The sequence below is a fragment of the Schistocerca nitens genome, unplaced genomic scaffold (assembly GCF_023898315.1).
Source record: "Schistocerca nitens isolate TAMUIC-IGC-003100 unplaced genomic scaffold, iqSchNite1.1 HiC_scaffold_466, whole genome shotgun sequence".
Lineage (NCBI taxonomy): Eukaryota > Metazoa > Arthropoda > Insecta > Orthoptera > Acrididae > Schistocerca > Schistocerca nitens.
The window spans coordinates 3,411,618-3,427,265 of NW_026045999.1; the positions used below are offsets into that span (position 1 = coordinate 3,411,618).

The 15,648-nt window shown below is 38.9% G+C and overlaps 1 protein-coding gene and 1 long non-coding RNA gene across 9 annotated transcripts in view; both read left to right on the forward strand.

Moving 5' to 3' along the window:
- The window catches only part of LOC126232185 (zinc finger protein 665-like), a 169,554-nt gene that overhangs the window by 36,229 nt on the left and 117,677 nt on the right, over positions 1-15,648 (forward strand). For 6 of the 8 annotated variants that reach the window (XM_049942484.1, XM_049942477.1, XM_049942481.1 and 3 more), the window contains one exon: positions 13,642-13,728. The exons of the other annotated variants lie outside the window; for them this stretch is intronic. In XM_049942484.1, coding sequence (XP_049798441.1) covers positions 13,642-13,728 — 87 coding nt within the window. The remainder of the gene's footprint in view (positions 1-13,641; positions 13,729-15,648) is intronic. 8 annotated transcript variants of the gene reach the window in all.
- Positions 1-15,648, forward strand: part of LOC126232187 (uncharacterized) — a 227,265-nt gene that overhangs the window by 36,078 nt on the left and 175,539 nt on the right. The window lies entirely within an intron of this gene.

Below are 15,648 nucleotides of genomic sequence, written 5' to 3' on the forward strand. Positions count from 1 at the left end.
AGTTTTCCAGGTACATGTGGGTTCTGTCTTGTAGAACACGTTTTTCCAGGAAAACGGTGTGCCTCAGGGTTCCATCCTGAGTGTCGTCCTCTTTGCTATTGGCATTAACCCTACAAGGCCTGTCTCCTACTAGGCACCTCCAGCTCCATTTTTGTTCAAGATTTTTCCACCCATTGCTGTTACCCATTGGCCAGTCTCATTGAGTTGTATCTTCGGCGATGTCTCGGTCGTTTTTTCTCATGGAGTGTTGACAATCGCTTTTGTTTTCCACTGACAACAGTTTGTATGAATTTTTAGCATGCAGTTGGTGTCTTCCATGGTATTTACATCTTGGCCCTGCTGCTCTTCTGTTAGTTGAAACTATGCAATTCCTGTGGCGCTTGTTCGACAGGAAACTTTCTTGGTACTCCTATGTGTCTTTCCTGCAGCCTGCTGTATGCAGCCCCTCAATGTCCTACGTGCCCTCAATGGTACTTCCTGGGGTGCAGACCACGGCACCCTCCTCGATTTCTACTGGTCCCTTGTCTGTTCGAAATTAGACTACAGGTGCTTTGTTTATACATCTGCACGCCCATCACTCTTACACCATTTCAATACTATCCACCAGCATGGCATCCATTCTGCCACTGGCACATTTTACACTAGCCCAATAGAGTGTCTGTATGCAGAAACTGCCGAACTGCTGTTGTCCTACTGCTGTGGCTTTCTCCTGAGCAGGTATGCATGCCATTTGTGTGCCATGTGTGGCCACCCATCCAGTATTCCTTCTTTGATGACTCATTTGATTGCCAGTATGGGTCGTGTTCCTCTGCTCTGTTACCTCCTGGAGTTCATTTTTGACTGTTGCTCTGGCAGCTTAACTTCACACTACCTGCAACTTTCCCAGTGTGTGTGAATCCTTCACCATCTTGGCTTTGTGTGGCGGCCCATGTTCACCTTGACCTTCATTCACTTCCTAGGGACACTACTCAAGCCTTGCTTTGTTGCCTTCAGTTTCATGACCCTCGTATGGTACGTCATGATAGTACCTTTGTGTGCACTGATGGTTCTCGGGCCGACCATGGTGTCAGTGCGCCTTCATCATTGGCAATGTTTTTCAGTATCGGTTTTCAGCACACTGCTCTGTAGCTACAGCAGAGCTCCTCGTCCTGTATCAAGTGCTGGAGTATGTTCAGTGACAGAGCCTTTTCGATTGTAATCTGCACACTCTGTCAGCGCCCTTCAAAGCCTCTGTGCACTATACATTGTCCATCCCTTAATGCAATGGGTCCAGGAAAACTTTCACTTGCTCACACTTGATGGAGCCATGGTGATGTCTATGTGGGTTCCTGGTCATGTCGGTCTGACAGGAAACATGGCTGCTGCTGCCAAGGCTGCAGTCTTCGTACCTCAGCCCACTAGTTTTTACATTCTCTCTGATGATCTCTGTGTTGCTGTCGGTCATTAGGTTGTGTCACTTCAGCAGTGTCATAGGACCTCCCTTTGTGGGAATAAGTGCCAGGTTATTAAGCATCAGCTTGGACAACCTCCTCTCAATCATCCTGCCTTGAGAAGGTCATTTTAACCACGTTGTGTATTGGGCACTGCCGTTTTAGCCATCAGCATTTGTTAAGTGGTGCTCCCCCACCACTTTGTGCACATTGCGCCCAACTTTCAACTGTCTGCCATTTCCAAAGGGAATGCCCTTCTTTAACCATTTACGTGGCCACTTGGTTTTGCAGTCTGAGTTATTGGCTGTTTTTTACTTAGCAGATGACGTGTACACTGTAGACTACATTTTACTTTCTATCCAGCACAGCAATATGGCAAAGGCCATTTAATTTAGACCTCTGTTTCTCTGTGGTGTATTTTGTAGTCCTTTCTCCATGACTTCTCTTCTGTCCATTGGGATTGATGTGTGGTCACTTTTATCTACTCTCTCTTTCCCCGTGTTTCACAGTTTTGATGAGGACACACATGACCCTAGTAGTTTTTGCACCCCAGAACAAAACAAAACACCAGCAAACATGTCTGTAAACAACCAAAACTTTATTTCACAACTTTATATTTTGAGATATTGATTGCATATTAGACTACCCTACACATACACTATGATCAAAAGTATCCACCCAAAAACTTACGGTTTTCATATTAGGTGCATTGTGCTGCCACCTACTGCTGGGTTCTCCATATCATCAACCTCAGTAGCTATTAGACATAGTGAGAGAGCAGAATGGGGTTCTCCGCAGAACTCACGGACTTTGGACATTGTCAGGTGATTGAGTGTCACTTGTGTCATAAATCTGTATGCGAGATTTCCACACTCGAAAACATCCCTAGGTCCACTGTTTCTGGTAAGGTAGTGAAGTGGAAACGTGAAGGGACACATACAGCACAATAGCATACAGGCCAACCTCACCTGTTGACTGACAGCAATCGCTGATAGTTGAAGAGGATCATAGTGTATAATAGTCTATTCAGATCATCACACAGGGATTGCAAACTGTTCAGGATCCTCTGCAAGTACTATGACAGGCATAAGGTGAGAACTTGGATTTCATGGTCGAGCGGCTGCTCATAAGCTGCAAATCATGCCGGTAAATGGTAAACCACGCCTTGCTTGGTGTAAGGAGTGTAAACATTGGATGATAGAACAGTGGAAAAAGTTGTGTGGAGTGATGAATCACGGTGCACAATTTGGCAGTTTGATGGCAGGGTGTGAGTATGGCGAATGCCCGGTGAACATCTTCTGCCATTGTGTGTAGTGCCAACAGTAAAATTCAGAGGTGGTGGTGTTGTTGTGGTGTGGTCGTGTTTTTATGGAGGGGGCTTGCACCCATTGTTGTTTGGCATGGCACTGTCACAGCACAGGCCTACATTGATGTCTTACGCATCTTCTTGCTTTCCACTGTTGAAGAGCAATTCGGGGTTGGTGATTACATCTTTCAACACGTTAGGGCACTGTTCATAGTGCACGGCGTGTGGCGGAGTCGTTAGACAACAATAACATCCCTGTAATGGACTGACCTGCACAGAGTCCTGACCGGAATCCTATAGAGCACCTCTGGGATGTTTGGAACACTGACTTCATGCCAGGCCTCACCGACCGACATCGATACCTCTCCTCAGTGCAGCACTCCATGAAGAATGGGCTGCCATTCCCTAAGAAACCTTCCAGTACCAGACTGAACATATGCCTGCGAGAGTGGACGCTGTCATCAAGGCTATAGGTGGGCCAACACCATATTGAATATGAGCATTGCCAATGGAGGACACAATGAACTTGTCATTTTCAGCCAGGTGTCCAGATACTTCTGATCACATAGTGTATCTTTTGTTTTGGTCTCATGTATCTGGGAGTCACTGTAAAGGTCTTCACCTCTTAGGTAGTTCCACACAAGCATGAAGTCATGTTCATATCACAGCCCACATTTTCTCACTACATGCAAAATATGGGACCCAGCTACTGGAACAAATGGTGGGTTCCTACGTTATGAAATACTTTCTAGAAAATGATCTATTGACACATAATGAGCAGAGACTCAGAATAGATTGTCTTTGTGAAACATGACTTGTTTCATATTCATATGTAGTGATGAATCCTAGTGTAGCGTATCTCAAGTTGATGCCATAATTTTAGATTTTTAGAAGGCTGTTAACATCATTTGTCATAAATAGCTTCCAGTCAGATTATGTGCCCACAGATTGTTGTCATAGTCATGGCACTAGATTTGTCATTTTCTGTTAGTAAGGTCACAGTTCGTAGGAACTGACGGGAAGTCTTCTAATGGGACTGAAGTAATCAGTTGGTTCCTCAAGGAAGTGTTATAGGGCATCTTTTGTTCCTAATTTATATAAATGAGATACGAGACAATCTGAGCTACTGTCTTTGTTTCCAGATGATGTTTAGTTTCTAGTGAATTCATCAGATGAAGACAAATTTCAAAATGATGTAGACAAGATATGTATGTATGTGGTGAAAAGAATGGAAACTTACCCTAAGCAATAAAAAAATTTGGTCCCCTACATGAGTTCTAAAAAACTCAAATTATGACTAAACAAAAGTTCGCCCAAATTTAAAGCCATTCAGATTGACAAAATTGTTGGGACTAAAGTTATAAGCAAATTCAATTATAAACATAATATGCAAAATGTTGGGAAGAAGGTAAATCGAAGATTACATTTCGTTGGCAGATATTTAGGATGAGCAACATACGTGAAGGACAGCCTACACTGCCCTCACAATGGGAAAGCTCAAGGAAGGGCAGCAAGCTTTGTATTATCACAAAGCATGGGAGATGGAAATGATATGTGAGCTGGGACAGCAATCAAAACAAAGAAGTTTTTACTTGTAGCATGATCTTTTGATGTCATTTAAATCACTAACTTTCTCTTCCAAATTCCAAAGCATTTTTTGACTCCCACCTACAAAGAGAAAAGTGACCATCATGATAGTATAAGAGAATACAGAACTTGCACAGGAAGATACTGTTCATAATCCCCCACATTGTTTTTGAGAGTAGAAGAGTAGAGAAATACTCTGAAAGTGATTCTATGAACTTTCACCAAACACTTGTGTGAATAGCAGAGGTATCATGTAGATGCAGATTTAGATGGACAAGCACTTGAACTACTTGCTTGCTGCACTGTTGGTCAAGGTCTAGTTTTTAGCATGTCCTTAATTCTGTCTCATGGTTCAAATAAACCAGTGTTCATTTGTGCTGCTCTTCATAGTATATGTTCAGTATCTCCTGTTAGTCCTGTTTGATACAAGAGCTCCATCCTTCGGCGTTATACTAGAATGGGTTGTAGGAGTTCGTAGGCAATCTCCTTTGAGGCTCGTAATGTTTTCTCTGTAGTCTGCCACTGAACTGATGTCTACTATTGGCTTTACCTGTAGCTAAGCCTTTGTGATTGTTGAATTTCAAATTCCTAAAAATTGCTACATCCAGATATTTTTATGAGTGAATCATTTCCAGCTGTGTCTCATTGATACTCTAGTAGTGGGATCCTACATTTTTTGTGAAGTGTAAAATTTTACATTCTGAACATTTACAGCAAGTTGACAATCTTAGCACTATGAAATCTGATCAAGATGTCACTACTTGTGGAGCACTTTCCTTGTATAGAGTGAGAAAATTTAAACTATGTCCTATTTGTAGGAGATAAGAATGAGCAAGCAACAAAAAAAAAAAATTAGAAATTCCTCGCTTTTTATTGAATGATTGAACTGTGCCACACTGATTTACCACTGGTGTGGTTTTCTCTGCCTTACCACAACATAACGTAAACATGAGAAGTAAATGGGAACAGTCTTGGCTTGCTCTGGGATAAGAAAATATTTGTTTTATACCGACAGCAAGTGCAGATTTTATGTTCTGAACAAAATGAATTCGTATGTAGTTCCATTTTTCCTTGCATGTGGTCAAAATTATGAGCTTGCTCCTAAATTAACAGACAGGAAAAATGAGTGAATTACGTCATATACAGCTTGTAGGCTTACGTTCAGTTAGAGATTTAAAGCAATCAACCACACCATGATGAAGGCACACTATTCTGCATCAATAATTACAGAGGAAGATTTCATGAATGATAGCTCTTTTGTTAATCTGTAACAAATGTAACCTTTAATATGCTGATAAATTAGACCATTCATTAAAAAAAACGAGGGGCAAACATTTAAGAAAAAAAGAATTTTTATCCACATGTTAACCAGAGGATGAACAGTAAATGGATGTGCATTGAAAATGTAATCATAAATATTCAGTATTGAAAATTTGTTCACTTGCCTTTACAAAAATGCCACATGATCTGCTGCAAGTCAGGAACTACAGTCACTGGCAACTGGCATGGCAAGTTACATGGAAATGGTTACAGGTGGACTGGTTACTCTTCATAATTGCCACTGTGTCTCAGGAAAGAATTACCTCCATTGGTATAATGAATGGCAACACGAGATGGATCACTATTTTTAAAAATTACCGATGACATGTTTTGATCTGACCAGCAGATAATTTTCATACCTAAATTGGGGAAAGGAAAAATGAGGCCTAACAACCCAAGAATGTGATGCTACAAGTAATAGAAACAGCAGTACTCCAAATAACATTAATACTTCATATACTCATTCACGTCCAGTGCTGTATGGTGTAGTTCGTTAGTGACAAGAATGAACATAAAACTATGAAAACAGTACAGAGGATGCAAGGGGAAAAGTTGCATCGTCAGTCACTTGAGGTCTGTACACATCAATACCCAGAACATTAATACAGTGTCAAGAAGATTCTTATAAAGAGGAAGTATGTTGATCTACTACATTTGTGTACAATTGACTACATGATTCTTCTTTTTGTTCTTCTCCCATGATGTGTTAGGTGATTTCACCTGTGCTGGTCAACATGTTCTAGCAATCTCTTCTGTTGTCTTCACCCCTTTCTTGTCCCTTGTGGTTTGTAATCAAGATTTAATTTTGGAAGTTGCTTTCAGGCATTCTATCTATATATTCCCACCATCTACTCCCATATCTTGTGCACTGAATCAACTTGCAATTCATTCCTACTGTCATCATTTCTGAAACTATCTTCCCGGCTTATATCCATATGATTCAATAGTAATTTAAGAAAATGAAGAGAATCTTCCAAGAGCTGTCCATCATCTTGATTTGTTGGCTTCTAAATGTAACATCAAAATCTCCACTAATAAAACAAGTGTTACGGTAGTCAATGGAAAATCATCTACCAGATCAAAAATAGTTATAAATAATGTAATACTGGAACAGGTAACTCACTTTCATGACATGGTTGTGGCATAAGATGAGATTTTTGCAATGACATTGATAGCAAGATACTGAAATTTGAAACATTGTGTCTCGCAAGATAAAAGTGAAACCATACATTTGACAACCAAATTGTATGTTTTTGTGTACATATAGGTATTTTGTGAGATAGAAATTATACTGGTAACACAAACATCAGATTTGTATTGTTCTGGTGCTTCATTTCTTAAAACAAAACTGGAAATACTTACCATTTGTAGAATGAAGGAGTCTTACTTGAAACTGATTTAAGTGGGAAACAGAATCTGGTTATAAAAACAGCCATGTTGTAGGAAGCAGTTACACTACGTATTGATTGAGTTGGAAGATAATAGTGATGGGAAACAGAATGGCCACAGAGATGTACCACATCCCACAGCAGGTTCTGTGACAAATGAGAAACCAGTGTGTTTAAGCAGGCCACAGTCTGCACCAACCACCATCTTGCCATGGCCGGCTGACATGAAAAAACATTCACGTTGAAAGGAGTAGTGAGCCACTGGGGATTGTACGTTTACTGGAGAATATTTTCATAAATACAATGTTCATCTTATATCCTCCTTTCAAGACACTGTCCATTCCGTTTAACTGGTCTTCCAAGTCTTTTGCTGTCTCTGGCAGAATTACAATGTCATCGATGAACTTCAAAGTTTTTATTTCTTGTCCATGGATTTTAATACCTACTCCGAATTTTTCTTTTGTTTCCTTTACTGCTTGCTCAATATACAAATTGAATAACATCAGGGAGAGGCTACAACCCTGTCTCACTCCCTTCCCAACCACTGCTTCCCTTTCATGTCCCTCGACTCTTATAACTGCCATCTGGTTTCTGTACAAATTGCAAATAGCGTTTCTCTCCCTGTGTTTTACCCCTGCTCGCTTTAGAATTTGAAAAGGAGTATTCCAGTCAACATTGTCAAAAGCTTTCTCTAAGTCTACAAATGCTACAAACGTAGGTTTGCCTTTCCTTAATCTTTCTTCTAAAATAAGTCGTAAGGTCAGTATTGCCTTACGTGTTCCCTCCATGGGAACCTCAAAATATTGCCTAGTTCCATTCACACAGGTCCCACTACCTGTGTAGCCACTTCCTGTTTATAGTGGACCCATGACCTATTTAGCAGAACCCAGAAACTCAACACCCTAAGGTGGAAGTCCAGGAATCTTCAGCCTACATGGTTGCAGAACCATCTGGACCCCTGATTTACACCATCCACTGACCCCTGTAACACAGTCAGTTTTGTAAATGATGCTACAGATGGTCAGCTCTGCCTTCATCTCGCAACCAAGACTTGGTCTTTACTTCTTCAGCTAGCCACTCAAAACCATAGAGAATCCCTTCCCATCAAATGCAACACACATTTTCGTTCAAACATGAGCCACCACCTGAACTTGGCAGCACCCTTTGTTCTTTATGGTATCTGGAAGCACCGATTTCCCATCTAGAACAATTCCTTGCAAAATACCTAGTGATACACTTTAACAGGTTTGTTAGGCAGAAGTATATTCTTTTCTTTCAAAACTTGTTTTTAACAGTAGTGATCTGTGATGCTTTAGTAGTCTAGTGCTCAGCATCAAATATCTGTATTTAGAGAATTGATTATTTTGGGCATGTCTATTGCTAACACAAAAATCATTTTCCTGTTGTGTGGGTTTTCTAAGCAATTACACAGGCTAATTTTGGGAAAACATGTTTTGTAGATTTTCACAGGAATTTTTGTTCTCACAGCTGTGGCACTGTCACTGGACATGATTTTGAGATGAATGAGTTCAGATTGTCCTCTGGAAATTTAGATCTTCATTTTCTGTGAATTACCTAAATCTCTTCAAGAAAATGGAGGGACAGTTCCTGATGAAAGGGTGTGGCTCATGTTGTCTGTTTGCACAACCTCATATCATGTTGTTTTTCATTGACATAATTGTCCTCCACATCTTTTTCCCACTCTCAATGCATGCAGTTCCAATTATGTAGTTCCCAGGTATATATAAAATCCTGTCACTGTGGTGTGATAGAGAAATCTGTATACATTATTTGCCAGACTATTTCTTAAGCATTAATCTGCTATGATGGGTGGAGGTTGGAACTCAAATGGTTATTCTTCCACCTCACACTTAAAAATTACTTTTTCCTCACATTTGATACTTAACTGCATGCAGATTATTTCAAATTTCAGTAACATGCAATGAGATAAATATAGATTTATCTCACTGCACATTACTGATTTTTCATGATGATAAATGTGTTACTGCCAGTGTTCTGTGGTGCATCTTTGTGGTGGGTCCTCTGTATGGAATATGAGATTTTGTAGCTAATTATTTCTAGTTTTCCTTCCAGTGTTTTGTGTACAGTGCTACTGTTAATGAAACTCTAGATCTTGTCTTGAATGTTTACACATTCGTCTAAGAGTAAGACGATTGCTTATTGAATGTATAAGTGTGAGGCTACAAATTAGTCCCAAGTATAACCTGTCACTTTTTCATGTCTGGAAATTTTCTATGTGGAAAATGACAATTTCCATTCCAGTGTGATGCTGTAGGTCCTCGTGTAACTTAGTGTGTTAGTGAGTTCAGAAGTTGGAGGAAGCCAGTGGCATACCACATCCAGTAAGACAGTGCATGCTAGAGCACTAATGTGTTACTACCTACCTCCAGTTTGATGAAAGCTTTATGTCTACTTTGGGTTTGCATTTAGTTTTTTGACATTTGGCGTGTATTTTATTCAGTACCAAAATTAGGTGATCCACACTTGATCTGCATTTACCTGCGTATTGTCTTTACAGGTGGTTTTCTAACCTAAAAAATGCATTCTGCATGTAACCTACTATTTGGTTAGCTTCTTCTTGACCATAGTGCCCTCATGGTCTTTAGAGGCATACCCTATCATCTTCCACCGAATAACACAGGTCAGAAAATAGGGAACTAAGATCATCATAAAATAAAATAAAAATGTTCTTATTGGAGCCTTCAACTTGGCACAGGCATAATAGTGATTGGGACAGGAAGATAAACATTGTTTTCTATAAAGTAAAGAAGTGTAGTTTGTGAGTGGAGTTCTACAAAACAAACATGAAATTTTGTTGTGCAACAACATTGTTTCATTGGTAGATTTGCTGATTGGCCAACCAAACTCACAGGAACATAATTTAGTTGCAGATGATAATCTATCAGTACATAAAAAAATATTGAGGATCATACATAACCCAGCCATGTAGAAAAATTAGGTAATGATAGAACACCACATCTCAGATGGAACCTTGGCGAACCCAAGGTGCTGATATGTCTCTTGTGCCATGTACATTTATACTCAATATATTTTGTTTCTCTAATCTTGTTACATAAATAACTTCTCGTTGCAAGTATCATTTGATGATGTAGAGATATGCATCACTTCTCTGTAGTGGTATGTATTGCCACATTTCTTCACAGTGGTGCGTATCACCACACAAGGCTGCTGTTTGCTTGAGAGTCTTGGATTTCCCAGTGATGAGCAACCCCTTACTGCTTGATTGGATGCTGCTAGGAGGTATTCTTCAGGCCCAACAGGTGAAGTGAGTTGTGTTGGTTTGGGTGTCCAATCAATAACACTCATCACATCTTGTCTCTTAATGAGGGAAACATGAATAATCTTGCAGCCAGTGTCCTCCCTTTCCTTTTAGCTGAAAAAAGTCAGCAATGTCAAGCACATTGGAAAGCTTATGGGCCTGTGGTATTTTGACTGGAACCCCAGGGGCTTCTGTTTCTTAGTCATTGCCATGGAGACCTGGTAAGTGCAGGTACTTCCGATGTAAGTATGTTACTTTGAAATGGCTTTAATGTGCCCATATTAATAACATAGTTCCTAAAGCCAACAATTCCTGTGGAGAAGTTTATTAGCTAAACTTTACAAATGATGGTCCACGTACTGCACTTGGTTATGGTAAAAAGTAGATATTTGTAAAATGTCTCTGAAGTGGTTTGGTGACAGGCAACGGGAGGATATTACCTCATAGAGAATGCACAACTGTTAACCAGCTCAGTCATGCTTTTAACATACAACATAATCAATTTTGTGTATGGCCTTTCCTTCACAGCATGCTTTTGACACATGCTGATGATTCTGTTAATGTTATATAATCATATATGTGTTTATACAGAACACATGTGCAACTTTTGATTTTGAAATTTTATTAATAATTATGTCTGGTATACAAATCTTGGATTTGGTAAGTGGTATTGTGTGGATAGTCCTGTCTTCATGTTCTTTTGCTGCTCACAAGAGGTTCTTGTATTGGGGTGTAGAGGAGTATTTCACTGCCTGTCTTCAAATATTATTAAGAGCTTTCTCTCATAGGTGGAATCTATGTTGTGACAGACTGATATATAGCCTACTCTGAGGTTTAGGTTAGCCTGGAAACTGACAGTTGTCTTTTCCATTATTTCCTGTTTTTGTACAGAGTCCTGCAGGATACAAATAAATATCAGAAACAAAAGAGCAAAAATAGTTGCTGAAAACCCAGTGTTACATTATGTGTTACATGTTTTTTTTTTTTTTTTTTTTTTTTTTTTTTGTTTGCCCCCTGCAAGCAGGGTTTTTCTTTGAAAATTCAGTTTGATCTCAATCTAGCACTTGATATGTCAAGGTAGTTGTTAGGTTGAATCCTGTGTTTGACTTGCCATTGAATCAAAAATATTATGTCATTGGCTACGCAAATTGGCTTTTCAGCCATCATAGTTTCCCATTACAGCCTGCAACATGTGTTACTAATATACACTTTGTGGTTAGAGGGGCAGGGGGATGGCCCATCAAAAAGTTGTACCAACTTTTGTTGGATTGTAATTTTGTTAGTGTTGCAGGTGCATAACTTCATTTCTTGTCTCAGGTGATTTTTAACTTTATGAATAAGAACTTTGCAAAGAACTTATTTGGCTTCCATGTGCAGAACATAAAGAAGTTTGATGCACTGAACTACCTTACTGCATCAGTGTTTCCGCATTCACACTTGGCAAAAACAAAGTGTCATCTTCAAACTTACATCTGTCAAAGCATATGCTTGCTGCACTCATGTACATTGCACTGTGACTCAACCCACACTGCTGATAATACTAGTTTTTTTATTATTGTGGTGGTGTGTGACATCATAACGTGGTGTCAAATGACCCCTATGTCATAATTATAATCTGTTGTATGAATAAAATTAAATTTCATGTAATTTAAAGTTCTGGTGTTAGGCAATTGTAATGGATACATTCAAATGTCTAAATGACATTTGGAGCCCTCATAAACAGCCAGTTCTGTTTTCATGTAAATTTTATTTATAATATATTGATTGAACTACCCTGAAAGGGGGGCTGGAAGGACTGAAACCATACAAAAAAAAAGGTTAACTTAAATTCTGAGATAAAAATCAAGAAACGCTGTTGTGATGTATGTCAAGAGATTTGATGTGAATTCCATTTGAACTAGTTGTAGTTCTGACTTCCAATAAATATTTAGTAGTATCAGGTATAATATCTAAAAAGGAAACAAAAAGTGAATATTTGCAGTACATAGTGAGATCTGACATAGTAAAAATAATTTAAATAACAGGGTAGAGGAATAAATTTAAAGCAAATCAAATACTGTAACAAAAAGCTTGGGTTACATAGAACTTGCTTTTGTTTTGTAAGATTTTACGTTTTACTTTATGAAGGAGTTTCCATCTGAACCAGTCAGTCACATGTAACGAGAGAGAGCTTGCAGTTGATCTTGGACTCGCGAAGAGAGTGGAGAGTTCAATGGAATTGCATCACAAGATTGAAGCCATTGACCATACCACGCACTTCACCAAGCATTTTACAGACAATTGACCAGTTTCGCCTGCTCCTGTGCACTAGGAACATGAAAGGTTCTGGATTTGTCTTCATACATAAGGCATACAGTTCAGTTTAGTAATGTTACTGGAGTTTCTCAGTCATGCAATTGCAAATATATTAATAATAATTGATGTTGCCATCTACATAAACACTGCGAGTAATCAGCATCTTCCATTCATCAGCAAATATAGTGAATTTCTATGCACATAAATTTATCCAATTCCTCACAATAATGAATCAACTTTGCAGTGAAACAGTAGAAATTCTAAAAATTTGTCCCATAATATGATGTATTCAATGATACAGAAATTTCTACCCGCTTACACAAATCCTGATGTGCGCAGTGGCCTGTGTCAATGCTGGTGACTGTGACCATCCCCAGCAGAAATGCCTCAAATAAAATTACAATGGTGGCACACTATTTAAATGTTCAAATAAAGCATGAAAATGGATGATAGTGGTACTGGTGAAAAGGAGAAAATTGTCATGATATTTTAGATAGTGTGTGGTGTGTAAGTTTGTCTTGAAATGAAATGGTATTATATTAGTGCATTTATCTGCATGAACTGTCTACCCACAATAACATGTCTCCCTTACAAAGTGAGGAAAATTTTAGTGGAGAAAACTAACAGTGTGTGTGTGTGTGTGTGTGTGTGTGTGTGTGTGTGTGTGTGTAGCAGCTGCTTGGTAAGGATAAAATGATTTCTGTTATTTGGTTGATATCTCTCTGATGTGTCTACCTCTAAATTAAACAGAGCTTTAGTTTCAAATGTTTGTCGTGTATGATTGTTGTGTATTATTGTTTCTCTGACATGTTCTGCATCCTGTAGGACCTCAGCAATATGGCTCAATTAGAACGAAAATAAATCTAATCTAATGTGACAGACATTTTCTTGTTACCTAAGGCCAGCAAGGGAATACATCTGACCACTAGCTTTTTAGCCCCGCATGTTTTGTAACCACCACTCAAGTGCAAGGGACAGATGCTTTGAATATGCCATCATTCTTTCTTTTTTCAGTTTCTTGAAGATCCACTAAAGATGCCTAGTCTTCATATAAAGCATGACCCAGAACTGAAACAGGATTTGGATGGCACTGAACATGATGTAAGTTTTCACAACAGTGATGCATTGTGCATGAAGTACAGTATTAATATCATGAAATGCAAATGGGTGCATGCAAATGGGGTGATCATAACTGATGAAACATTAAAACCTAGGATAGTAGCACTTCTCCAGAATTTTTATAGAATTTCAATTGACTGTAGGTGTGTTGTTCTCTTGTGTTTAATGGTATTTGAATAAAACTTGTAGGAAACTAAGTTTATTAACTGTAAACCATGGTAATTTTATTGTAAATGTAAATAATGAATGCCTCAAATTTGAACTTGGAACAAATGTACCAAAGAAGACTCTCCTTTGCAGCAGCTGTCAATTAATTTGTCTCTGTCACAGTTCTATAATAGAAAAAGTGTAAGAGGTAAAGCAATCAACCATAAGCAGTAAGTTATCAGCTAAGTGTTGTATTTGGCATACATTTCTATTTGCTGAAGTATTTAAAGAAAAACAGGCTGCATTACTGGAATAGTGTGTTTGCTCTGTGTAAGGGCTATGGGTTTATCCAGTACACATGGCATAAATTTACAGTGTAATGGAACATTGCTTTTCCCAAACATTTTGCAAAGAGAAAACATGATGATAGCAAGAATGTTTGTAAATAGCATTAATTTTAGTACATTATGGTGATAGTCAGTGAAATTCCATATTTATTTGATTAACGATCACCATAGTGTACTAAATTTAAGCTATTTACAAAAATTTGTAACACCTCTTGGATATCTATTTTTGGTGACAGTAACCAGCTCTGTGGAGTGAGATCAGTTGTGGTGAGTGTTGGTATTTTTACTAGGTAGACGTGATTGGAAAATGAAAAGAACTGAAACATTTGAGATGGCGCATTAGAAAATGCTGCTGAAAATTAGGTGAACTTAAGAGGAATATGGAGTCCTCAGCTGAACTTTCAATGAAATAAATGTATGGGAAAACTGATTAAAGGAAGGGACAGAATGATAGGATATGTGCTAAGACATCGGGGAATAAAGTAGTCAGGTGTGTTTCCATCTCACTTGGGGGGGAAAATGTTGCTATTACACATGTCAAATAAGAACTTTAAATGGAGTTTAGTTAATTTCTATGTTTGTTACTCAGTCAGTAGTGGAACCTTGTCAAGCACTGAAATGATCGTATGGCATCGTTGGCTGGGAGGCCCCTTGCGGGGAAGTTCGGGACAACTCGAAACTAGTAGATAAACATTGTGTTTTTTGAGAAGGGTATAGTGTACTTCAGTACATGGCATGATTTGGGCAATATACTATTTATTCCAATATATATCTTGAAAAATGATAGTAGCGACAAAATAGGAGGCATTAGTGCTAATATAGATGCTTTCTGGCGATTGTTGTTCCCAATCACCACCTTCAAATGGAATAGGAAAGCGTGAAGTAATGCACGTAGTGGTACCAGAAGTACCCTCTGGCATGCACCATTAGGTGACGTGTGTGTGTGTGTGTGTGTGTGGGTGTGGCCAGGGATACGTTCTATTATCACACATTTGTTATGGGACACATTTGGGAGAGGTTATGAGAGAATAAGGAACCCATTTCTTAAAGGTCACAGTACTTATAGGCAATGATTGCACAGCACAGAGTCTGTTGCAAAACAAGAAAGTTAGGTATAGTAAGCAGATGGGCAGGGACAATAGCAAAGGTGATAATGAGAGTGAGAGATTTACAGTAGATTTAGTGCACACACAAGTTTGGAGAAAGGTGGTGGTGGTGGTGGTGGTGGTGGTGGTGGTGGTGGTGGTGGTGGTGGTTGTCATCGTTGTCGTCGAAGTGCTTTCAACATAATACCTTGGAAATTAACAGTGATGTATCGAATGGGGCTTGGCACAGCCACAGCAAATTCCAAAGCTAAAATGGTTGTTTGTAGCATCCATGAAAGTTGGTCTGTAGAGCATTACCCGAG